General features: G+C 41.5%; 1 protein-coding gene across 1 annotated transcript in view; it reads left to right on the top strand.

The window, feature by feature from the left end:
- GRK5 (G protein-coupled receptor kinase 5) overlaps window positions 1-20,699 on the top strand; it is a 240,768-nt gene that overhangs the window by 180,725 nt on the left and 39,344 nt on the right. The window contains exons 5-9 of the mRNA XM_084846082.1: window positions 3,626-3,726; window positions 7,763-7,855; window positions 13,204-13,267; window positions 14,204-14,344; window positions 14,952-15,142. Coding sequence (XP_084702208.1) covers window positions 3,626-3,726; window positions 7,763-7,855; window positions 13,204-13,267; window positions 14,204-14,344; window positions 14,952-15,142 — 590 coding nt within the window. The remainder of the gene's footprint in view (window positions 1-3,625; window positions 3,727-7,762; window positions 7,856-13,203; window positions 13,268-14,203; window positions 14,345-14,951; window positions 15,143-20,699) is intronic.

Raw genomic sequence — 20,699 nt, 5'->3', positions numbered from 1 at the left:
ATTGTCTTGCTCTTTAGAAAGCTAAAATGACATTACTGTATGACATTTTTCTATTAATTATTTTATTGCGCTTTGGTTTAAAAAGAACCTCAAAATAATCAAAATAAGCTGTTCTTAGATCAGTTAGAAAATGGTTCACTCTGTACAGTGCATACCTTGGGGGAGAGGCAGAAGGGAGAACTTGCATATGACTCTGGGTAGAGGGAAAAATTCTAGCTGAAATACTGTATTCTTGACCATGAAATCAAACTCATCTGTGAGCTGTTAGATTTTCTGCAACACAATTGTTTTCTGAATCTGTTTTGCTCTTTCAGAATTTGGTTTTCTTCTTTCTAGAGTTGAAAGACATCAGCCCTTTTCAGGTGTTACTCCAAAGCATGTGGAAATATTACGCAAAGAGGGAGTGGTGAGTGGGACTGCGCCCACACCCTCACCCCAAACATCCCAACTGGCTCCTTTCCTGACCTTTTTAAAGGACTGAAGGGAGATTCTAAGTACTTTCAGCTTCGTGCAGGTAGAAGCCATCCCACGACTGGGAACCCTGCATTATCATGGGAATGCTTCTACATGCATTCAGCTGAAGGGGCTTAGACTCTCCCTCTACTCCTTAGCACTCAACATGCAAAGATCAGGAAAAGTGGGAGGGGCTGGCCCTGTATCCCACTTCATGCATTGTTTTCACACAGTTTGGAGAAAGTGCCTGAATAGGGCTATTGTTGGACACATGTTGCCTCAGGTGTTCAGTTAATTCTGAAAACCAGAGACTGGATTTATGCTTGTATTCACGAGAAACACAGACTAATCCCTTTACGCTATCTTTGTCACTATAATTATGGTCAGGGCCAGTATCAGGGGTAGACATAGTTGGGCACCTGGGGAGGACCCACACCCCAGCAAGAACCCACTGACAAGATCCCCTTGGAGCTGCCCCTCCTCTTCAACATTGTGCCTCTTATTCTGCTGCAAACAGCAGTGGTGGTGAGAAAGAGGAGCAGTAGATGCCTCCTTGCTCACTGGTTCTCTGCCTGTCAAGCAAACAAGTGGTAGCAATGGTGAAAAAGAGGAGGCAGAGCAGTAGCAGCTGGTGACAAAGGTGGTGAGAAGGAAGACTCACTGAGGGAGGGGGCTCAGTTGAGGGTGTCTTGTGCAGGGCCCCTCACAAACCTGGAACAGGCACTGGCAATGGTTAACCGAGTAGGAAAAGTGTGTGCGTGTGTGAGGGAGAGGGAGAGAGAAAGATGGCAAATATATTTAACTCGGCCCTGCCACTGCTGAAGGTTTCTTTTGCTTCCACCTTTCTTCCCTGACGTCATCCATGCCATTTTTGCTTGTTTTACTGAAGTATGTTATTAATGGATTGCTATGATTTATTGAAAGACTCCCCATGATACTGCATTCTTTTCAGAACACCAGAAGAACTTTGCAAACCTATCACTGTGGATTTTTAGGATTTCCTTCCAGATAGGTCACACATGGCCTGGCCTGGAGACCGTCACCTCGGTGTTTAAATAAGTGACATTTGGCACAGCTGTTCCTGCTAAACTAGCAAAGATCCTGTATGATTGTACTGCCGTTCATCTCTTGTCAGCATTAGTACCACTGGTTGGTTAGAGTCAACTCCTAATTTTCTTTACCTACTTCCCTGTATGAGGGGAAGTTTCTACAACAGCCTTTTCCAGGGTGAGTTGCCATGAGAGAACAAAGAACTGCAGACTTATGGTGCTTTTGCGATATGGGAGCAACCAGGCTAGCCTTTAAAGTAGCATTGGTTCCACAAACACAACACACTGCATCTGCAGCCCTGCAAGACTCCTTGTGAGCAAGCTGCAAAACGGTCTCTCTCTCTCTCTGGTTATATTCAAACTGCCATATTCTCTCTCTCTTGCTGTGCGTGTGGCCTGGTTCACAGACCAGTAGGATTTAACCCTGGGTCCCAGCTCTGGCTTGTCAGGGCAGAGACAAGCCAGAGTTCCAGGTTCTGATGGCAGGCTAAAGAACCATTTGTTTAGCTGCTCCCACTGGCAGGAAGACCCAAGTAGGAGCAATCGAGCTGTTTGAACTAGCATGCTGGCTGGTTCACAGTCACCCAGGGTTTAAAAAGAAAATCCTAGTTGCCACAATCTGTGAACGAGGCCTCTGTGTGTGTGTGTGTGTGTGTGTATGTGCGCTCTCTCTCTCGCTCTCTCACACGCATGCACACAAAACATGTGATATGAGTGCACACCCTTGCAGTGGGGGGGAAGGGGGGCACACTTAGTAACCATTAGTAGAGATGGAAAGATCATTCTGTTTCTGGTCTGTGCCCATTTTGCATGTGTTCATTCATGAGACCATCCTATACAAATTCCTCATGAATGTGTGTGTTTTTAAAAGAAAATCTGCACAAAACTTCATTTATAAAAGTTTGGTTTTGAACACATTTTCTCACAAAACTCACATATCTATACATATTTAAATACGCATTTATAAATACATATTTCTGAATTTATTTTATCCTAAAAGGTGAATTTCTACTCTTTTTTTAAGCTGAGCACTGCATCATAAAATTCAGAAAAGCGCACTATCTGAAGGATAATTACTCTTCAATCCACATTAGTCTGGGGTGTGTGTGTGTGTGTGCATGTGTGCATGCGTGCACAGATCAGCTGCATTTGCATCAGAATTTGTAAATATTGAATTCCTCAAGCATTCCTAGCCAACTGGGTCTAAACAAGCAATCATATTGTATAAAAACCCTAGTGATAGCCATCTTCACTAGATGCAAAACAAATTCCATGGTACCTGCCCATCACTTCTTCTAATAGCAAACTTAGGTGGTGAGTACCTACAGGATTGTTGCCAAAACAGGGCTCCTGAGAAGCAAGGAGGAAGGTAACAGCATGCTTTGGGAACTCTGACACTTGCAGAAGTACAAAAAATATTCAAAAGAAAAACAAAGCGTATTTTTAAAAACAAAAAACCACCACATGCAAAAAAACATAAAACAGCCCAGTGAGGAGGACTGAGTATGTTGGAAAAGAAAATTGGGCAGGTGGGGGAGGACGGAAATTTCTGGGAAAACGCATGGCTGCCTGACTGAAACCTTGAACAGAAATACTCCTGTTAGGAGGTGAGAATACCTTGCAGCAATGGTTTATATCCAATGTTACTCTAACTTAAGTCCCTTTCATTTCAATGGGTCTACTCTAAGTAGAAGTGAAATTGGGATACAGCCTATTTTGTTGTAAGCCCTACTTGTAACAATATTAATTCAACTGCACATAATGAACAGGTATCAACAACACAATGCCTTTGGGGAGATTTTATATGGGGCTCAAGAATATCCACATACTCTATAAACAGGCACCATGTTTTTAAAAAGACGACCAGTAGGACTGGCTATACCATAGACTACCTTGGGTTGTCATTTCTATTGCAAATAAGTCCCAGATTTCCCACATGACTATGTTTTTGTAAGCCATAAGGAATGTTTCTATTTTAAAGCTTGGAGTCATCAGCCATATGAAGATAAATTATGGGGGTATTTTCTTAAGACCGGAAATGTCCAAACAAACTTGGTTACCAAGGAAATGTTTTCCCCTATCACAAAGGGAATGTGTTGATGATTCTGTCTGTTTTTTCCTAGTCTCCAACTTATGTAGCAGAGGTCAGTCAAGATCTTGTCCAGCAGACAGAAGAAAAACTTGAAAACAGCCCCTGTAAAGAGCTGTTCTCACCTTGCGTGAAGTAAGTATAGTGTGACATCCAAATTTCGTATTACTTTGTTGTTGCTGTCCATAGGATTCTTTTCCCATTAGGGGTCAGTTAAAGGTTGATAATTTTACCTGGTCTCCTTATCTGGTGCTTTAAACTAACTTTTGTGACCTTAGGGGCTTTCCAGACTATGTTTTTCATTTATTTTGGAGTGTGTGGCGCTTTATGTGGTTGGAATACCTGCTTCCATATCAACTTGCCCCTTCTTAGGATCTTCTCCATGTACCACTTCGATCAGAGGTAGAGAGATTGTCTACAAGATCGTTTCTCTGAAATGGCCTCCTCTGGTTATGTAATGGCCTCCTCAAAGAGGTTTGCTTAATGACAACACTCTGTTGTTTAGGTGCTAAGTAATACTCTCTTTTTCAACCAGGTATTTTAATTGATTTACTGATTTAATTGTGCATGTTTTAGGAAAGGTTCCACCTTTTAAAGCAGCTTAGGGTACAATCCTATGCATGTTTAGACAGAAAAAAAGCCCTACAGCTCCCAGCATGCTCTGGCCAGCCATGCTGGGATGGAGGATGCTGGGAGTTGTAGGACTTTTTTTCTGTCTGAACATGCATAGGATTGCGCCCTTAATATTTTTAAACTAAAAACTAAAGACATATAAATCATTTGAAATTTTATTTGCTGTTTTCTTTCCTTTTCTTTCTTTCTTTCTTTCTTTCTTTCTTTCTTTCTTTCTTTCTTTCTTTCTTTCTTTACCTTTTGTATTTATTTTATGCTGTGCAGTGCCCTGAAATCTGATGTGATGGAGGGCAATCACCGGAGCTTACTTCTGAGTGGACATGTGGAGGATTGCTCAGTAAATAAATCCAGATACAGCTTTCCATCTTAGCACATTCATTATTGGGCAGGGGTGTTCCAAAAGCTTTTCAGCACTACCACCACTGACACAGCTAATGCATCCTTTCTGAGGTTTCAGCACTTGTGCTGTGAGTTTGCTGCTGTTAGGAAAGTTCACAATTCTCATGACCTTTCCAGTATTTATGGTTATTGTGGTTGTACAAGTGTCATGAGAACAATTAGAAGATAAAACTCACAAATTCAAAATTGAAAGGAAATAAGTCATTCATTCATTCATTACATGTCTATACTGCCCAATAACCAAAGCTGTTACGTTTATAGCCAAAGTAAGAGGTTCCAAACCTATTAATAACAAATGCTACTATTTGCACCTATTCCTTATTTCTTTTGTGTGTGGGGGGGTTCAACCTTTTGGCTAGTGCCTGTGATATCACTATGACACACTGACCCAGTTTGCAAAGGGCTGGATGTGCCTGATTTCGTCTGATCTCGGAAGCTAAGCAGGGTCAGCCATGGTTAGTACTTGGATGGGAGACTGCCTGGGAATCAGGCTTCCTGCACGGAGCAGGGGGTTGGACTTGATGGTCTTGTAGGCCCCTTCCAACCCTATCATTCTATGATCAACCTTGAGTTAATTAACCCATGGATGCTCCTGCCCACTCACTGCTTCCACTTTGCATCCAGTTTAGCAAACAACCCAGGAACACCCTGTTCCTGGGTTGTTTGACGTGATGTCCAAACCCAGCGCTCTGGCTTGCTGGGGGAGAAACAACCCAGTGTTTTAACCCAGCAACAAACCATGGTGTTCCTGGGTTGTTTGTTAAACCGGATGCAAAGCAAAAGAAGCAAGTGATTGTGAGGCAGCACACTCGCTTTCTTGCGGCCTCAACAACCCATGGGTTATTGTTACATGCGAACCAGGTCACTGCGAGCCCTCCCCCATGCTGCATTGACATTTTGATAACTTTTTAAAAAGTAAATGAGTTTTTTGCAGTAGAGGATGATGTGCTTAAATTTGTGCCTAAATACTGCCTGGTGTGCCACTGAAATATAAAGAACGTATAGATTTCTAAAATGTATGGACAAGAAATAAATGCACAGAGCTGCAGGGCAATGCCTTCCCCAGAGCCACTGCCCCTGTCATTTCATGAACCCTTTTTCTTCCCTTCCCGCAGCAAGACTGAACCTCTGCCATTAAAGCAGCAGCAGCAATAACAAGGGAAAGAAAAACAATAACTTGGGAAAGGCCCCATAACTCAGTGACAGAGCACATACCTTGCATGCCAAAGGTCTCAGGTCCAATCCCTAGCAACTCCAGCTAGGTCTGGAAAAGACCCCTGTCTGAAATCCTGGAGATAAGGCAACTTCCTATGTTCTCTGTGTAAAGATGCATCTCTTTCTCTCTGCAGCAAAGGATGCTCCTTTCTGATAAATATGGAAATGCTGGTTGTTACACTACTAGCCCTAATTGGATTAGAAATAATTGAGAAATGTGGCATTCCTTTTTCTATGCCAGAGCCCGTAGTGAAATGACTGGCCATTGGCTGCAATATGTGTACATATGACAAAATAGACATGTCCGTTCATGACAGTGGACATGTTTTGTATGCTGCTTTTTCCTATGTGCTTTGTCCACTGCTTTTTTCCTTTAATACAGAGCAGTCTTCCCTGAACTGGTGCCCTCCGGTTGTGTTGGACTATAACTCCCATCATCCCCAGCCACCATACCCATTGGAGGGCACCAGGTTGGGGAAGGCCAGGATAGAGGGAAATCATCCATGAAACCACAAGGACTGCAAAAAAGAGAAACCTGTTCTCAAAGGTGCCAACAAGAATAATGTATTTTTAGCCGAATGCGTTTCGGACCAGTGAGATCCTTCATCAGGAGAAATCAATCAAATCCTGAAAACAGGCTAAACAGCTCACAGAGGTGGAGACCATCCTTCTTGCACCATCAGGGAAGCCAGCTTTGGTGCTGTGGGTGTTTGATGACAACATGTTCTAGCCAAAAGAGCAAAACAAAGAAACAAAAAGACAACCACTCTTGGGTTTCCTGCTGTCTCAAGGGGGACATAGCGAGATCACTCCCCTCTGACAAGGAGTTGCACTCTGTTTCAAAACAGATTAAAAATTAAGAGACTTTTGAGCCCGCTTGGACAAAAGAATTTTCAAATGTTGCTGTATTCTGTTGATCCAGAACACCTCAAATAGGAGGGCATCTGTGCTGTGTTGGTCTTTTGTCTGGGAAAGGGCTTACCAGTTTTTCAAAGTCATGGCAATGTTTCTATTGTACTATAAAGCTCCATAGAAAAAGATTTGCATCTGCAAACCTTGTCTCTTGCATTTGTCAGGATAGCAAGGCCTTAAAACAGCAGAAGATACCAAAAGGAAGAGATCATCAAAAGCTATTCCCATGTAGTCTGTTTAGTAGTTCTGCTTATGTGTTTGAATGACCTTTTTCCCTGCTTTCATTTTGCTCCTTGCTGTGGAAGATGAGAATTGTTCATGGCATTAAGAACAAGCTGGTTTTTTCCCATTGGCTTTGTTTGTATCATGTATGTTGGGGTAGTGGTTTAACATATTCCAGATGGAAGGAAAACTTACAGTTATGACAAAGACTTAGCTAGGCTTGATGTTAGCTGTTGGTTGTTCTTCTGGCTCATACTGGTCTCAAAGCTTAAGATGTATTGTAAAAACTTGCCTTGTGTCAAAGTGAGAAACCAAAAATCAAGTAGTGATATGAAAGGCAACCCTTGTTCCTTAAAAAGAGAGCTGTTCTTAATTACCTCGCTGAAATAAACCAGCTTTGCACAGCATGTAGTTGACTATCTACATTCAGAACCATGTGAAGCAACGGTGCCCAGTTGTTCTTTTTTTAAATAAACCAGTCAGCTCTAAGGCCATCAATAAAGGATTTAGTGGTAAGATAGAAATTATAAATACTGGTTGATAGAATGTGTTGAGATTTATCACCAAAAATCCAGACTTCCGCTAACCTCAAATATTAGCAATGACTGGGACCATCTACATCCACAAAGTTTGATAATGGCCATAACATGCATTATATTTTTAGAATTTCTTTACATGTGTCGTAGTGGCCATTAGACTAACCATCATCACTTCAAAAGGACTGCAACACTTCTTTGTAGTGAAGCTCAGGATTGTAAAATGTTTGTCTTGTTTTTTTTATCTGAGACAGATCTGTTCGTGACTACCTAAGTGGAGAACCTTTTCAAGAATATTCAGACAGCATGTATTTTGATAGATTTCTCCAGTGGAAATGGCTGGAAAGGTAAGTGTTGCAAGTGGGCTCTATATGCATATAAGTTATCATGGAACATAAGGGGTAGGGATAGAATGATGCTTTTACTACTTCCAGCAAATCAGTCAAAGTTTACCTTTTGGGCTTTAAGAACATAAACATGTAAGAAGAGCCATGCTGGATCAGGCCAAAGGCATGTCTAGTCTAGTATTCTATTCCCACAGTGGCCAATCAGATGCCTACGCATAGAGTGCAACAGCACGCTCTTCCTCATGTTCCCCAGAAACTGGCATTCAGAAGCATACTGCCTCTAATATATAACCATCATGATTAGTAGCCATTGATAGCCTTGTCTGCCATAAATTTGCTTAATCCTCTTTTAAAACCATCCAAGTTGGCAGCCATCACCAATCCATAGTTTGACTATGTGCTGTGTGAAAAGGACGTATGACGCCATTTATTTATTTATTTACAATATTTATATATCGTTCCACATCATAAGAGCCTCGTGTGGTGCAGAGTGGTAGGCGGCAGTATTGCAACCGAAACTCTCCCCACGACCTGAGTTCGATCCCAGCAGAAGCCGGGTCTCGAGTAGCCGGCTCAGGTCGACTCAGCCTTCCATCCTTCCGAGGTCGGTAAAATGAGTACCCAGCTTGCTGGGGGAAAGGTGGTCACGACTGAGGAAGGCAATGGCAAACCACCCCGCTGTAGTCTGTCATGAAAACGCCAGCGCAAGCGGCGTCCCTCTAGGGGTAAGTAATGACTCAGTGCTTGCACAGGAGGAACCTTTCCTTTCCACATCAGAAGATGTAGGAGCTGTGAACAGCAAAGATAAAAGAATAAAACACCATGTTAAAACAATTAAAACATTTTTTTAAAAAGAAACAAGTTCTGATAAGACTGAATTTAATAAACGGTGGCTGGTTACTTGAAGAAGGCTTCCCCAAATAACCAGCAAGTGCTGGAAGCAACACAATGTTGGTGCCTGCCTGACCTCCAAAGGCAGGGAGTTCCACAGGAAGGGGGCTACCACACTGAAGGCTCTTTTCCTGGTGTACTCCAGCTGGGCCATGGGTCTATGTGGAACCACCAGGAACATGCCCTCGGATTACCTCAGTGACCAGCCAGGTTGGTAATTTCGATCTATAGATGATGGGGAAATTTGGTGCTAATTTACTCTAATGCCTTTTCTTATCTTTCACCCTACTCTGTCTTTGCAAACTGAACTATTTAGGAATTGACAAAGATCCATGCAAAATCAAGGAACATTTAGCAGATTTCACCAGAACTGTTGAACAGTCATGGATTTTAGTGATAAACGCAGCTTGTGTCAGGACTTTGCCTAGAACTTGCTTTCAGTGTCAAAAATATGTGAAGTAATAAGGAAGTGCACAACACATTTGAGCATGTATGTGTACAATGCTTTCTCTTGCCAGTTTTAAAATGTATTTATTAACAAAGCAATCCAAACAGTACAAGAATTAAAAAATGCAAAAAGAATTTTGATTTTGTTAAAGAAATTATAATATATACTATAACTATAAAATACATCTCAATGACATCTCTTTCCATCTGAACAGCACTTAACCACAAACATTATAGCATTTGTATACTTCCTCTTCATTAGCAGTGCCAGACAAGGAGTCCAAGGGCTTCTTCTAAGTCCCTATTACTAAGTCCCTATGGTTATTGAAGGAAACACATTTTTCAGTGCACTGGAAATTTCATTAAGGCTGCAATCCTTAATATGCTTACCTGGAGGTTAAAAAAAGGTAAAGGTGTCCCCAACCAGTCGTGTCCGACTCTAGGGTGCAGTGCTCATCCCCGTTTCTAAGCCGAAGAGCCAGCGCTGTCCGAAGACGCTTCCGTGGCCATGTGGCCGGCATGACTGAACACCAAGGTGCACGGAATGCTGTTACCTTTCCCGCCGAGGCGGTACCTATTTATCTACTTGCAATTTCTTGCTTTCGAACTGCTAGGTTGGCAGAAGCTGGGACTGAAGACGGGCACTCATTCCGTCACGCAGCACTCGGTCTCGAACTGCTGACCTGCCGACCTTCCAGTCTGCAGTTCAGTGTCTTAACTACTAAGCCACCGCGGTCCCCTTACCTGGAGGTTACTTCCATCTGAATCAATGGGAGCCCTTCAGCGAAAATATGTGTGGATGGGAGCATTAATGTGACATACCGTTGGAATTTAACACATAGGACACGGGTGGGCAACTTGTGTCATCCAGATGTTTTGGCCTACAACTCCCATCAGCCCTAGGCAGCACCAGCAATGGTGAGGGATGATGGGAGTTGTAAGCCAAAACATCCGGAGGGCCACAAGTTGCCCACCCCTGGCATAGGACATAGCTCCTCCCCCCCACGCCCTGGAATGTAATGTTCCCCTCCTCCCCCTATATTTCTCTCTGATACCAGCACTGCACAGCTTCCGAAGTATTTTTCCTTTTCCAAAAAATTAAATTTACAAATTAAGTCTCCCAGCAGTAATTTTACACATCGACAGACACTCCCAGAGTTTTAATCAGTCACTGGTGTGTGTTTGCTTTTCTTTCTTTTTTTAGCAATCAGTATGTTTGCTGGGGGCGGGGGTGGGAAGGACGATCCATAAATCTCACTCTTGGATTTTTGAACATGAATTCTGGTACCATTCAATGAATTCTAGTACCATTCAATTCTAGTACCATTGTGCCGGCAGCACAAATCCTTCCCCTACTAAGAGTAACTACAGGCAAGACCACACCCACACATCTGGGATTAGGAAGGGCAGATGGATGTAGCTTTCTGGCAGCTGGGAGCCTCCAGCACATCTCACTTTCAAAATTTAGCACTATGGATATAGAAAACCCCTTATAGGGTTTATGAAACTTTCTCAGAAGCTTGCATATACCCAGTTTCATTTCTGGGTTTCATCTTTTCCATTATTTGACATTCTCTCCCCATTTTTAAGGCACATGGTAGCCTTCCATAATGACTTTGATATCTCAAGCTTTACCCCAATATATTAACACACCGCCTCCTGGTGGCTGGATTGATTCAGACAAGAAAACAGCAGTGAAGATACTATTTTGAGTATTGCCTGTGAATATTTATTGACTTCTTTGCTGAAGGAGTAATGTTTTTGTTGGTTTTAGGGGAGGGGCCTGGAAGGAAACAGAAATATGAAAAAACATGTTTTCCATTAGTTTACAAAATCCAATTATAGATGGGAGTTGGATGACCCAGGTCTAGACTTGACCTTTATTCGAAATGTCCCCTGTAGAAGACTGGGGTAGAAAGCAATCAGCTTCACAGCTGATATGCCTTCAACAAGAAACTGGCGGATCAGTAGGAAATGAAATTGCAAATGTGGCTGTTCAGTTTGCTGACTCAGCCCATGTTTCCTGTACTGAATTCTTCCTTTAACTGACATCAGAAAATGACAATATGAGATTACACCCCATCCACAATCTATAGGGTTTGCAGTAACATAATATATTTATGATCAGTTTGCAAGTGTGGACTGGGGGGGGGGGGGCGTGGAGATTCAAATTGCCTTTATAAATGCCCTAACACTACCTAAAGATTGCCCCACTTCAGCTATAAAAGGGGGAAAACATTTCACCTGGGATGGAAAAGGCAAAATTCCTTTGACAGTAGTTGTGCATTTTTATTCCAGTTTTTATTTCTATCTGGCAGTCCATCAGGCAATCGCTATATAATCCTCAAACATTATCCCAACTCCATATTTTATTTTTGTTTTAGTGTGCAGAGTACATCACAGGTGGTGATATTTGAACCCAGGTTTCTAGGTATTGATTCCACGCTCTGACTCTATATTTCAGGAGCTGTGTGCCTTTAATAAATTTCTGTGCAATTTCCAGAGCTGTGTGCCTTTAATAAATTTCTAACACAGCACAGGGAACACCTGCAACCAAACTGTACTGTCATGTCTACGATACTACATATTTTTGTTTTTTCTCTCCGGAGATCTGAACTGCTGATCCCATCCTGATACCCACAGGCATCCCATCCTGATACTCAGTAGCCTGCATGGAAGATAGTGGAACTAGAGGGAATTCATGGAATTGGCTCAGTCCACATGCAGGGAAGGATGCATGAATGTCATGCAACATGGTCCCTGTGATTTTGATTATGTCCTAAAGCTCAGCACAGGAGCAGAAGAAGCTTCTTTGTGGACATACTCTGAAAACAACTGTGGCCCTGTCTGCACACCTCCACCACCTCCATCCTGCTGCAGTCTGTATGACCCCAGAAGGGGAGGTTAGGGGATTTAGGGTGCCAATACATGCTGAGAGACAAACAGGATTCCCATGCAGTGTTTTTCTTGTAATATTAATGTGGGGGCTGGAGAGTCATTTTATAGGGGGAAATTGGTGGGTGCGAGTAGGCCCTTAAACCCTGCCTTGTCTGCTGGTTCTCCCTTCCGTTTTTCACCTGCCAGACTCTGAGATCTAAAGTAAACCCAGCTGGATGAAAACAGGGGTTGGGGGGCATTTACAGGAGAGAATCGGTGAGCACAGGAAGGGCTCTATGCCTTTCATCCTGTCTGCGAGTTCTTCTTGGTTCAAGTTGGGCAGTTCAAATTGCCACCACAAATGAGGTTTTGGGAAAACACATTTGTCGAGGTAACATGTGGTTCCACCTGTAGTTGTTCTGGCTGCATTGAGAAAGAGGAAAAGCTTCATGGGTCATACATCAAGCCAGGTCCTGCTACCTCTCTCCAATGAAGGGCAATTGAGCTGCCAATGTACTGAACCTGTGCTATTACCGTTAATAGGTAATATTAACTACTACCGAGCAGGGAGCAAGTCCCTATATTTAACACCATGTAGAATTTTGAAAGTGCCTTGGACTGCAAGAAAATCAAACCAGTCCATACTCCAGGAAATAAAGCCAGACTGCTCACTTGAGGGAATGATATTAAAGGCAAAACTGAAGTACTTTGGCCACATAATGAGAAGACAGGATACCCTGGAGAAGATGCTGATGCTAGGGAAAGTGGAAGGCAAAAGGAAGAGGGGCCGGCCAAGGGCAAGATGGATGGATGATATTCTGGAGGTGATGGACTCGACCTTGGGGGAGCTGGGTGTGGCGACAGCTGACAGGAAGCTTTGGCGTGGGCTGGTCCATGAAGTCATGAAGAGTCGGAAGTGACTGAGCTAATAAACAACAACAAAAACAATTTTGAAATGCTGGTAGTAATGGCTAGCTAACTTTTTGTTTGTTGAGCTAATAGCCCCAGTTGGTCAATTAATAGAAGTTGATGGTTAGGATATGGTTTTCTCTAAATAAACTTTAAATCAACATTTTAAAAAAGGTATTAACAGTATTTTCTCCCCCCCCCCATCTATTCTTTTATTCTTTCAGACAACCAGTAACGAAGAACACATTTAGGCAATACAGGGTATTAGGAAAAGGTGGTTTTGGGGAGGTGAGTAATTCTGAAAACGTCTGTTAAAAACTATTTCCTCCTCAGAACAACAGACTAACCTGCAGCCAAATAAAGCTGATGGTCTGAGCATGAAAATGTTAATCATTGTATGATTTTCATGATTGACCCTTAAGCGGTGTGTGTGTGTGTGTGTGTGTGTGTGAGAGAGAGAGAGAGAGAGAGAGAGAGAATTTTTACTTGGATGTAAATCTAAAGTACTAATAAAACATAATGGGTTGGATCCAGATTTAGTCATATTTAGAGTAGACCCATTAAATTCACTGGGGCTTAAATTAGTCATGACTAACTAAAACCACATTGATTTCAATGGGTCTCCTTTAAGTATGACTATATCTCGATCCATCTGAGCTTTTGAAAGGCCTGACTTCAAATATCACTTTGCAACATGTTTCATAGATTTCTTTGTCCCCTTGAAAAGTGGTTCAGGAAGTGCATTCCAGTTTCCCAGCTTGGTACAATAGGAGCTTTCCTGGTCCTGTGTGGCTTAACCCTCTGGAGGGTTAAGGTTGCCAGTTCTATAAGGTTTATTCTGATCAGTGATGCAGTTGAGTCACTTTAGACTTTGTACGTATTGATCTTATTGCAGGGTGAGGTAGGGAGTCTCTGGACTTAACTGTCTTATGGGGAGTCTCCTCTTTAGGTGGTAAGGTTAGTACTTAAAATTGGCTTATGGCCTCCCACTTTAGAAGGTAATGTGCTCTCTGCATTTCTCTTCATAATTTGCTCCGTTTCCCATACCCAAGACCATCTATTCTGGAAGTAGCAGAATAAATCTGCTTAGTTAATTCCAAATAATTTCTTTAAAAGGTAAGGGAGTTGAGATATGTAGTTTTGTCAAGAAGAGGTTTTGCTAAGTTGCTAACTTCTCCTCTACAACCCTTCCTTCCATAATTTGCCCCACCCCGCCCCTTTCAGGTATGTGCTTGCCAAGTACGAGCAACTGGGAAAATGTATGCCTGCAAAAGGTTAGAGAAGAAACGAATAAAGAAGAGGAAAGGTGAATCCATGGCCCTAAATGAAAAGCAGATTCTAGAAAAAGTCAATAGTCAATTTGTAGTAAGTATTGACAAATTTGGATGGGCACAATTTTTCCATTAGGTAGCACACACATCTTATGAATTTGGCTGTGTATGATTTCTTTTGTCGTTACTGTTGCTACCACAGATTTTTCTGTATACCATTCACTGGCAATTGCTAGACTTTGCTAGAATTGAGTGGTTCCAAAGTGCTCATGGTAAGTAATTTTCTGCAGAGGGATCTCAAATAATGGAATGCATGCTTCTATGGATTGTCTACAAGTACCTACCATAGTACAAAAGTCCAGAATATATCATGCTTCCTTTGACAGCTATTGAGCTGCTGTTGACATGATGGAGGACAGATAAATGAGAGGATATATTGTCAAATCTGTACATCTTCTAAAAGTGTTCATGGAACTGTGAATCCACAGTACTGTGTGTGATCATTATAATCTTCTACACCCACTGAAATTGTCTGGCTGCTTTTAAATCTTGAGGGGGTATTTTAATAGTTGGCAATTTCTCCAATTCCTTTTTCTTCCTTTTAAACCATATGATGTCTTATGTCATTCCTAACATGCAATGAATGTTATCTATGCAATGAGAATTTTCTTGCGCTTGAACTGTCCTAACTATCTTTCTAGGTCAATTTAGCCTATGCCTATGAAACAAAGGATGCACTCTGTTTAGTTCTAACCATAATGAATGGGGGTGACTTGAAGTTCCACATCTATAATATGGGAAACCCAGGCTTTGAGGAAGAAAGAGCTTTGTTTTATGCAGCAGAGATTCTTTGTGGCTTAGAAGACCTGCATAGAGAGAACACTGTGTACAGGTAAATAGTCTTCCAGTGCCTTCAGAAACTTGTATGTGTCTACTGTTTCCTGAAAAACAGTTATGGTCCATATGTGGTAGTTCTGCCTGTAGGTTAGATTCCAGCATCTCTGTCTTTGATATCATGGCTGGGACCTCTACCTAGGACTCCAGGAAGCTGCTGCCGGTCAGAGCAGACAGCACTAGTTAGATAGCCAAGTGTGACTCAATATAAGGCATTTGATATATGTTCATAGGGTTCCCGCCCTAGGATTATAATGGAAGGGGCCATTGTTCAGCAGTAGAGCACATGCTCTGTAGGCAGAAGACCACATATTCAATCCTTGGCATCTCCAGCTAGAAGGGTCCAAGTAGCAGGTGTCAGTGATCACATGTTTGAGTATTATTCCATGTTTAAAAAGTCCCTGGACATAGAAAAGCAACATATCAAGCAGAAGGCTAATTTAGGCCCTTTCTCTGGAACATACTATTTTCTGTGTTCAGGGAGCTTTTCACACTGGGGAGCATTCGAACAAGCAGTTCCTTACACACAGTCTGAAGTACAATCCCCCCAAAGCTGCATCATATGATTTCTCTGCATGTGAAGAGTTCTTTATATACTGGCTCTTTGGGCAGAGTCAACCAGTTTTCATAGTCTTCCTTTTCTGTAGATGCCGGGAAATGGAGCCCTAATGCAATGTTTATTTTCATGCACCTGGCCTCTGAGATTTACACTAGTGGCATCCTACATTTAAAAGGTCCTGTAGAAGAATGATTGGGAACATTGACTGGGGAACAAGAGTTATTGGAAAATATTGGGTGGGTTCACACAATCACGGATGGAAAATAAGCCACCTAGAACAAGCCATGGGTTTCAGAGTGGTTTGTAAAGTGCCACATCCACCCACCCTCACTGGATTGAGATGTCATGACAACCCATGCCTGGAGAAGGTACTTATGCTAATTAGGTGGCTCATGACCAGCATACGCAAGGAAGGAAAATAACCCACCTTGGCTTATTTTCCCTCCGTGATCACGTGAACCTGGTCAATGAGTTTTTAAAATAGACCACAGTTTAAATCCTTCATATGGCCCACCTCTGTCTTGATATTCCTAGTGTTACCCTTATTATAACCAATATGACATTACATTCCCTCATGGTGGTGATTTCATTAAAGTTTTCCTTAGAAGACACTGGCATTGGAAGAACTCTGAAAAAGAGGCTCTGAGGCTCACTCCAGGAAAAATGATAATTCCATCATAGTTTCTGTCCTGCATGTAATCTTGCAAAAGCCCTGAAGATTATTCGGAACTCCACTAAGTTGTGTTTCTGTACAGGCTTCATAATTGACATAACAGAGTTTGCATGGAAAAATATGCTTAGTGGTTAAACTGCTTAATGTTATGTTGATTTACTTTTCATTTGGGGAAAAATAGCACCTGATTTCAGACATGTTTTTGGTGATGGCTTTTAGAAAGAAGGCTATTGTGTAGGTTTCTTATCTTTGCTTCCTTTCCTCTCCCTTTTTTGCAATTATATCAGTTCATATGAGGATTAAAAGCAGAAGAGAGGCCCTGTCTTTATTTTTATTTTTTTTTATAAGAAAGGCATCTCCTTGTGAGGAGATGAAGGAGGAATCCTCCAAATCCATAGAAATATATTTCTTCTTTGTGGCCTCTGAGACTCGTACCTATGGATTATGCAGCTGCACAGAACAGTCATTCAGAACATTCTAGAGCTGAGCAAAGCTTTAGGGTGGAGCCCCATCCAGTGCTCTCTGTGCATGCTCCATGAACAATCCATGAAGAGAACCCTTGGTTTGTTGTTGGGTTGTGAACTGTGGGTTGTTCATGGTTAAGAAACTATGGTTTGTTAGCGCAGCTGGATTCAGACAACACAATAACCCACATTTCAACAGCATCCTGCAGTTCAGTGACAACCCACACACAACCCTTCAGTGTGAGTTATTGTGTTGTCTGAACCTAGCTTGTATGTCTAAGCTTCTTTGTACTTCTGTAATGTTCTCACTAGCTTTGGCTGTGTCACAATTCTACCTTCATGTAATTTCTTATGGCTAAATGCTTAGCCACAATTCCTGTCATACCTACCCCATACAATGGAGTGTTTTAAAAGAGATTTAGAAAAATTAAGTATAAACCTGGAGAAGGTAATAATCATTAAGGCCCAAAAGCTGCAATGGGGGAGAAGGCAGCTGGGGAACGTGTTCACACCATCATTTCTGCTGTAAAACCCTTTAACTCACATCAGCCTTGGCTTTATATGTATGATGAAAGTAATTCTGATTTTGAAAAGCCGTGTTTGACAGCAAGAAAGAAACCAGTGATTCTTCCCATGACTTTGCTTTCCCTAGGGATAATTGACCATGAAAGCAATAGTTCGTTCTCAAGGGCAGACTTGCTAATAATATTTTTTAAAAAGTTTTATAGCAAAAACAACCAGAATAACAATGAAGATTTATTTTTAACTGGAATATCTATTCTGGTTGTACGACATGTACATCAATAAATTATTGTGTGTGCCCTCAAATGAATAGAGTGTCTCAAGATCACAAGTAGAAAATATGCAGTTATTTGATACAATGTTTAACATGTAGAATCAACTTTTTTATTTTGGTGTGCGTGTGCATGTAGAGCATCAACATTGGGCTATAGTTTTCTTCTTATGGTACACTTGTTCTCTCCCTAATGCTATACAGATTTCTGATATACTAGCTCAGCCTTCTCCAACCTGGTGCCCTCCAGATGTCCTGGACTACAACACCCAGCATTCCCCATCCATGCATGCTGGCTGGGGGATGCTGGGAGTTTTAACACATCTGGAAGGCACCAGGGTGGTGAAGGCTGAGCTAGCCCAATACATAGCTGATTTTGTTAGCCACTTTCAAGGAGCTTAATTATGACTTGGATCCAGACTTCGTCATAATTTGAGTAGACTCATTGATTTCAATGGGATCTAAGTTGGTCCCAAGTTATTTGATTTCCCATCTACTTGTTAGTGGGTCTGCTCTTAAGTATGACTAAGACAATATCCAACCCAATGTCTTCAGCATGAACTTCAGCTCGGAAATCCTGTGTTTATCATCAAAGCTTCTTTTTAAAAGTTGTCCCACCTGCTTCTTGCCTTGGCTTTTCTGATCCATATTCAGATAAAAATGAGCCCAAAATAATAGAAAAGGAAAAACTCACCACCAAATCCAGTGTTTATTTGTGGAAGAGAATTCAGCATGGATTTAATTTGGCCCTGAGAGGAATCAGGCATGAGAACTATATCATGATAATTGCAGTTTTAACATCTAGAATGTAAAACAGCAGAGAAAAGAATATAGTGAAGTCAGTTTGCCAACTTTTTTTCCTAGCCAAGCTCCGTGTCCTTTAGCAACTGCATCACATGAGAATGGCCCTGGTGACTGGAGATGATGGGAGTTGTAGTCCAACGCATCTGGAGGGCAACAGTTGGGGAAGGCTACTTCTCCTTGTCATAGACTTTTGTGGTATTTTTAGAGACATATTGGCAGCATGTGTTAAAAGTTATAGAAATGTAGCCATTTTCAATCAGGATTGTGCTATTGTCACATTATAAATTAATTACAATATGTATTATAGATTAATTTTAAAAATTACATCATCATTTTAAATGATCATAAATAGAGCATTAGGAAAAAGGGAAAAAAGATGTAGAATCATCTTTTGCTGTGGATATGAAGAGAAAGGTTGAATGTTCAATTAAAAAAAAAGCAATGATGTATGTTTCTCTTTTCAAGGAATGTTTCTCTTTATTTATAGAGGCTACTATCCTGTAGTTTAGACATTGGAGGTAGCTAGCAGCTACCTGTCCACTTTGTCATAGGTTTGCTTCCAAAGCAAAGTAATCATTTTGTTTGTTTTAAGGATTTATTTTATACCTCACCCTTCAACAAGTTCCCAGGGTGGCTTAGATTTTAAACTACAGTAAAAATGAAGTTAAAAAACACAACACACACACACACACACACACTAAAACAATACAGTTTGAAAGAGCAGCAGAAAAGCAGTCAACAGAAATAAAACAAAAGCAACATAAAAGCAATCAACAGAGATAAAACGAGTCAGATTAAAAGGCCTGGTTATTTATTTATTTTAAGTCTTCTCCTGAAGCTGAAATGACATTTCACTTCAGTTACTACATCAAAGTAGGTGGCAAGTGAACCTCACTGGGGAGAGAATTCCACAGATGGTGCACCACCACCAAAAAGGCCCTTTCCTGGGTAGCCACCTACAGCTCCTCAAAAAGATGAGCAGCCAAAGAAGGGCTTCTGTTAAAGATCTTGATGTATGCAAGCACAAGTGAAGATGAGTGTTCTTTCAAATACCATGGTCTCAAGCTGTGAAGGACATTAAAGGTCAAAACCAACACTTTGAGATGAGCCTGGAAATAAACTGTTGGAAAAGCACAGGCTTAATGTGATTTATTGACTGATTTTATTCAGTGCCTCATAAATAAATTCCTGTCAGTGTATTACAGTTTAAAACTTAATAATGATGATACAAATAAAATCCCAATAAAAACAATGATTATGATGCCACCACATCATAAAACGTGATAACACCCTGTTCCAGTTAATAGCCTCTCAGCTATATTTGAACTCATTGCAGTTTCCAAATTATCTTCAAATGTGGACCCACATATAATTCATTATGGTAGTCTAATCAAAAGCATGGATAATTGAGGCCCAGCTACCTTTGTCCAGGACAAGTCACAGTTCACACACCAGCTGGCATACCTAAGCTGGCAAAAGGTGCTGTGTATAACAGATGCAACCTTTACCTCCAATGACAAAGCTAGATCAAGGAGCACCCCAGACTGTGAACTTGTCCCTTCAGGCAGAGGGCAGCACTGTCTAGCAGAGGGTGAAAATCGCCAGCCCAGACAAATGGAGCTCCCACGAAATACCTTTCTGCCTTGCCTGGGTTAAGCTTTGGTTTCATGTCACTTGATGGGTAAATTTCTCATGGCCCACTTCCAGTTAAATGACAAAAACAACATGGCACTGCCACCAATCTCCTGACTTCCTTTTCTTTGCTTAAAGAGGGGCAGTTTGGATTGTGATGCATGTTGGGGCAAAGTGATGCACGTCGGGGCAAAAAAATCCCAACTTCAAGTATAAGCTGATGGGATCTGAGCTAGCAGTGACTAACCAAGAAAGAGATCTTGGGGTTGTGGTGGACAGCTCGATGAACATGTCGACCCAGTGTGCGGCTGTTGTGAAAAAGGCAAACTCCATGTTAGGCATAATTAGGAAAGGAATTGAAAATAAAAGTGCCAAGATCATAATCCCCTTATACAAATTTATGGTGTGACCACACTTAGACCACACGTATGTGTACAGCTCTGGTCACCACACCTCAAAAAAGATATTGTAGAGTTGGAAAAAGTGTAGAAAACTAAAATGATCAAGGGGCTGGAGCAACTCCCTATGAGAAAAGGTTACAACATCAGGGACTGCTTAGCTTAGAAAAAAAGGCATTTTTCTCCCCTTCTCATAATACTAGAACCCGGGATCATCATATGAAGCTGATTG

Source organism: Heloderma suspectum, chromosome 3 (assembly GCF_057233095.1).
Source record: "Heloderma suspectum isolate Gila_16-S chromosome 3, 16-S_ref, whole genome shotgun sequence".
NCBI lineage: Eukaryota > Metazoa > Chordata > Lepidosauria > Squamata > Helodermatidae > Heloderma > Heloderma suspectum.
This window is presented reverse-complemented; position numbering and strand designations above follow the sequence as displayed.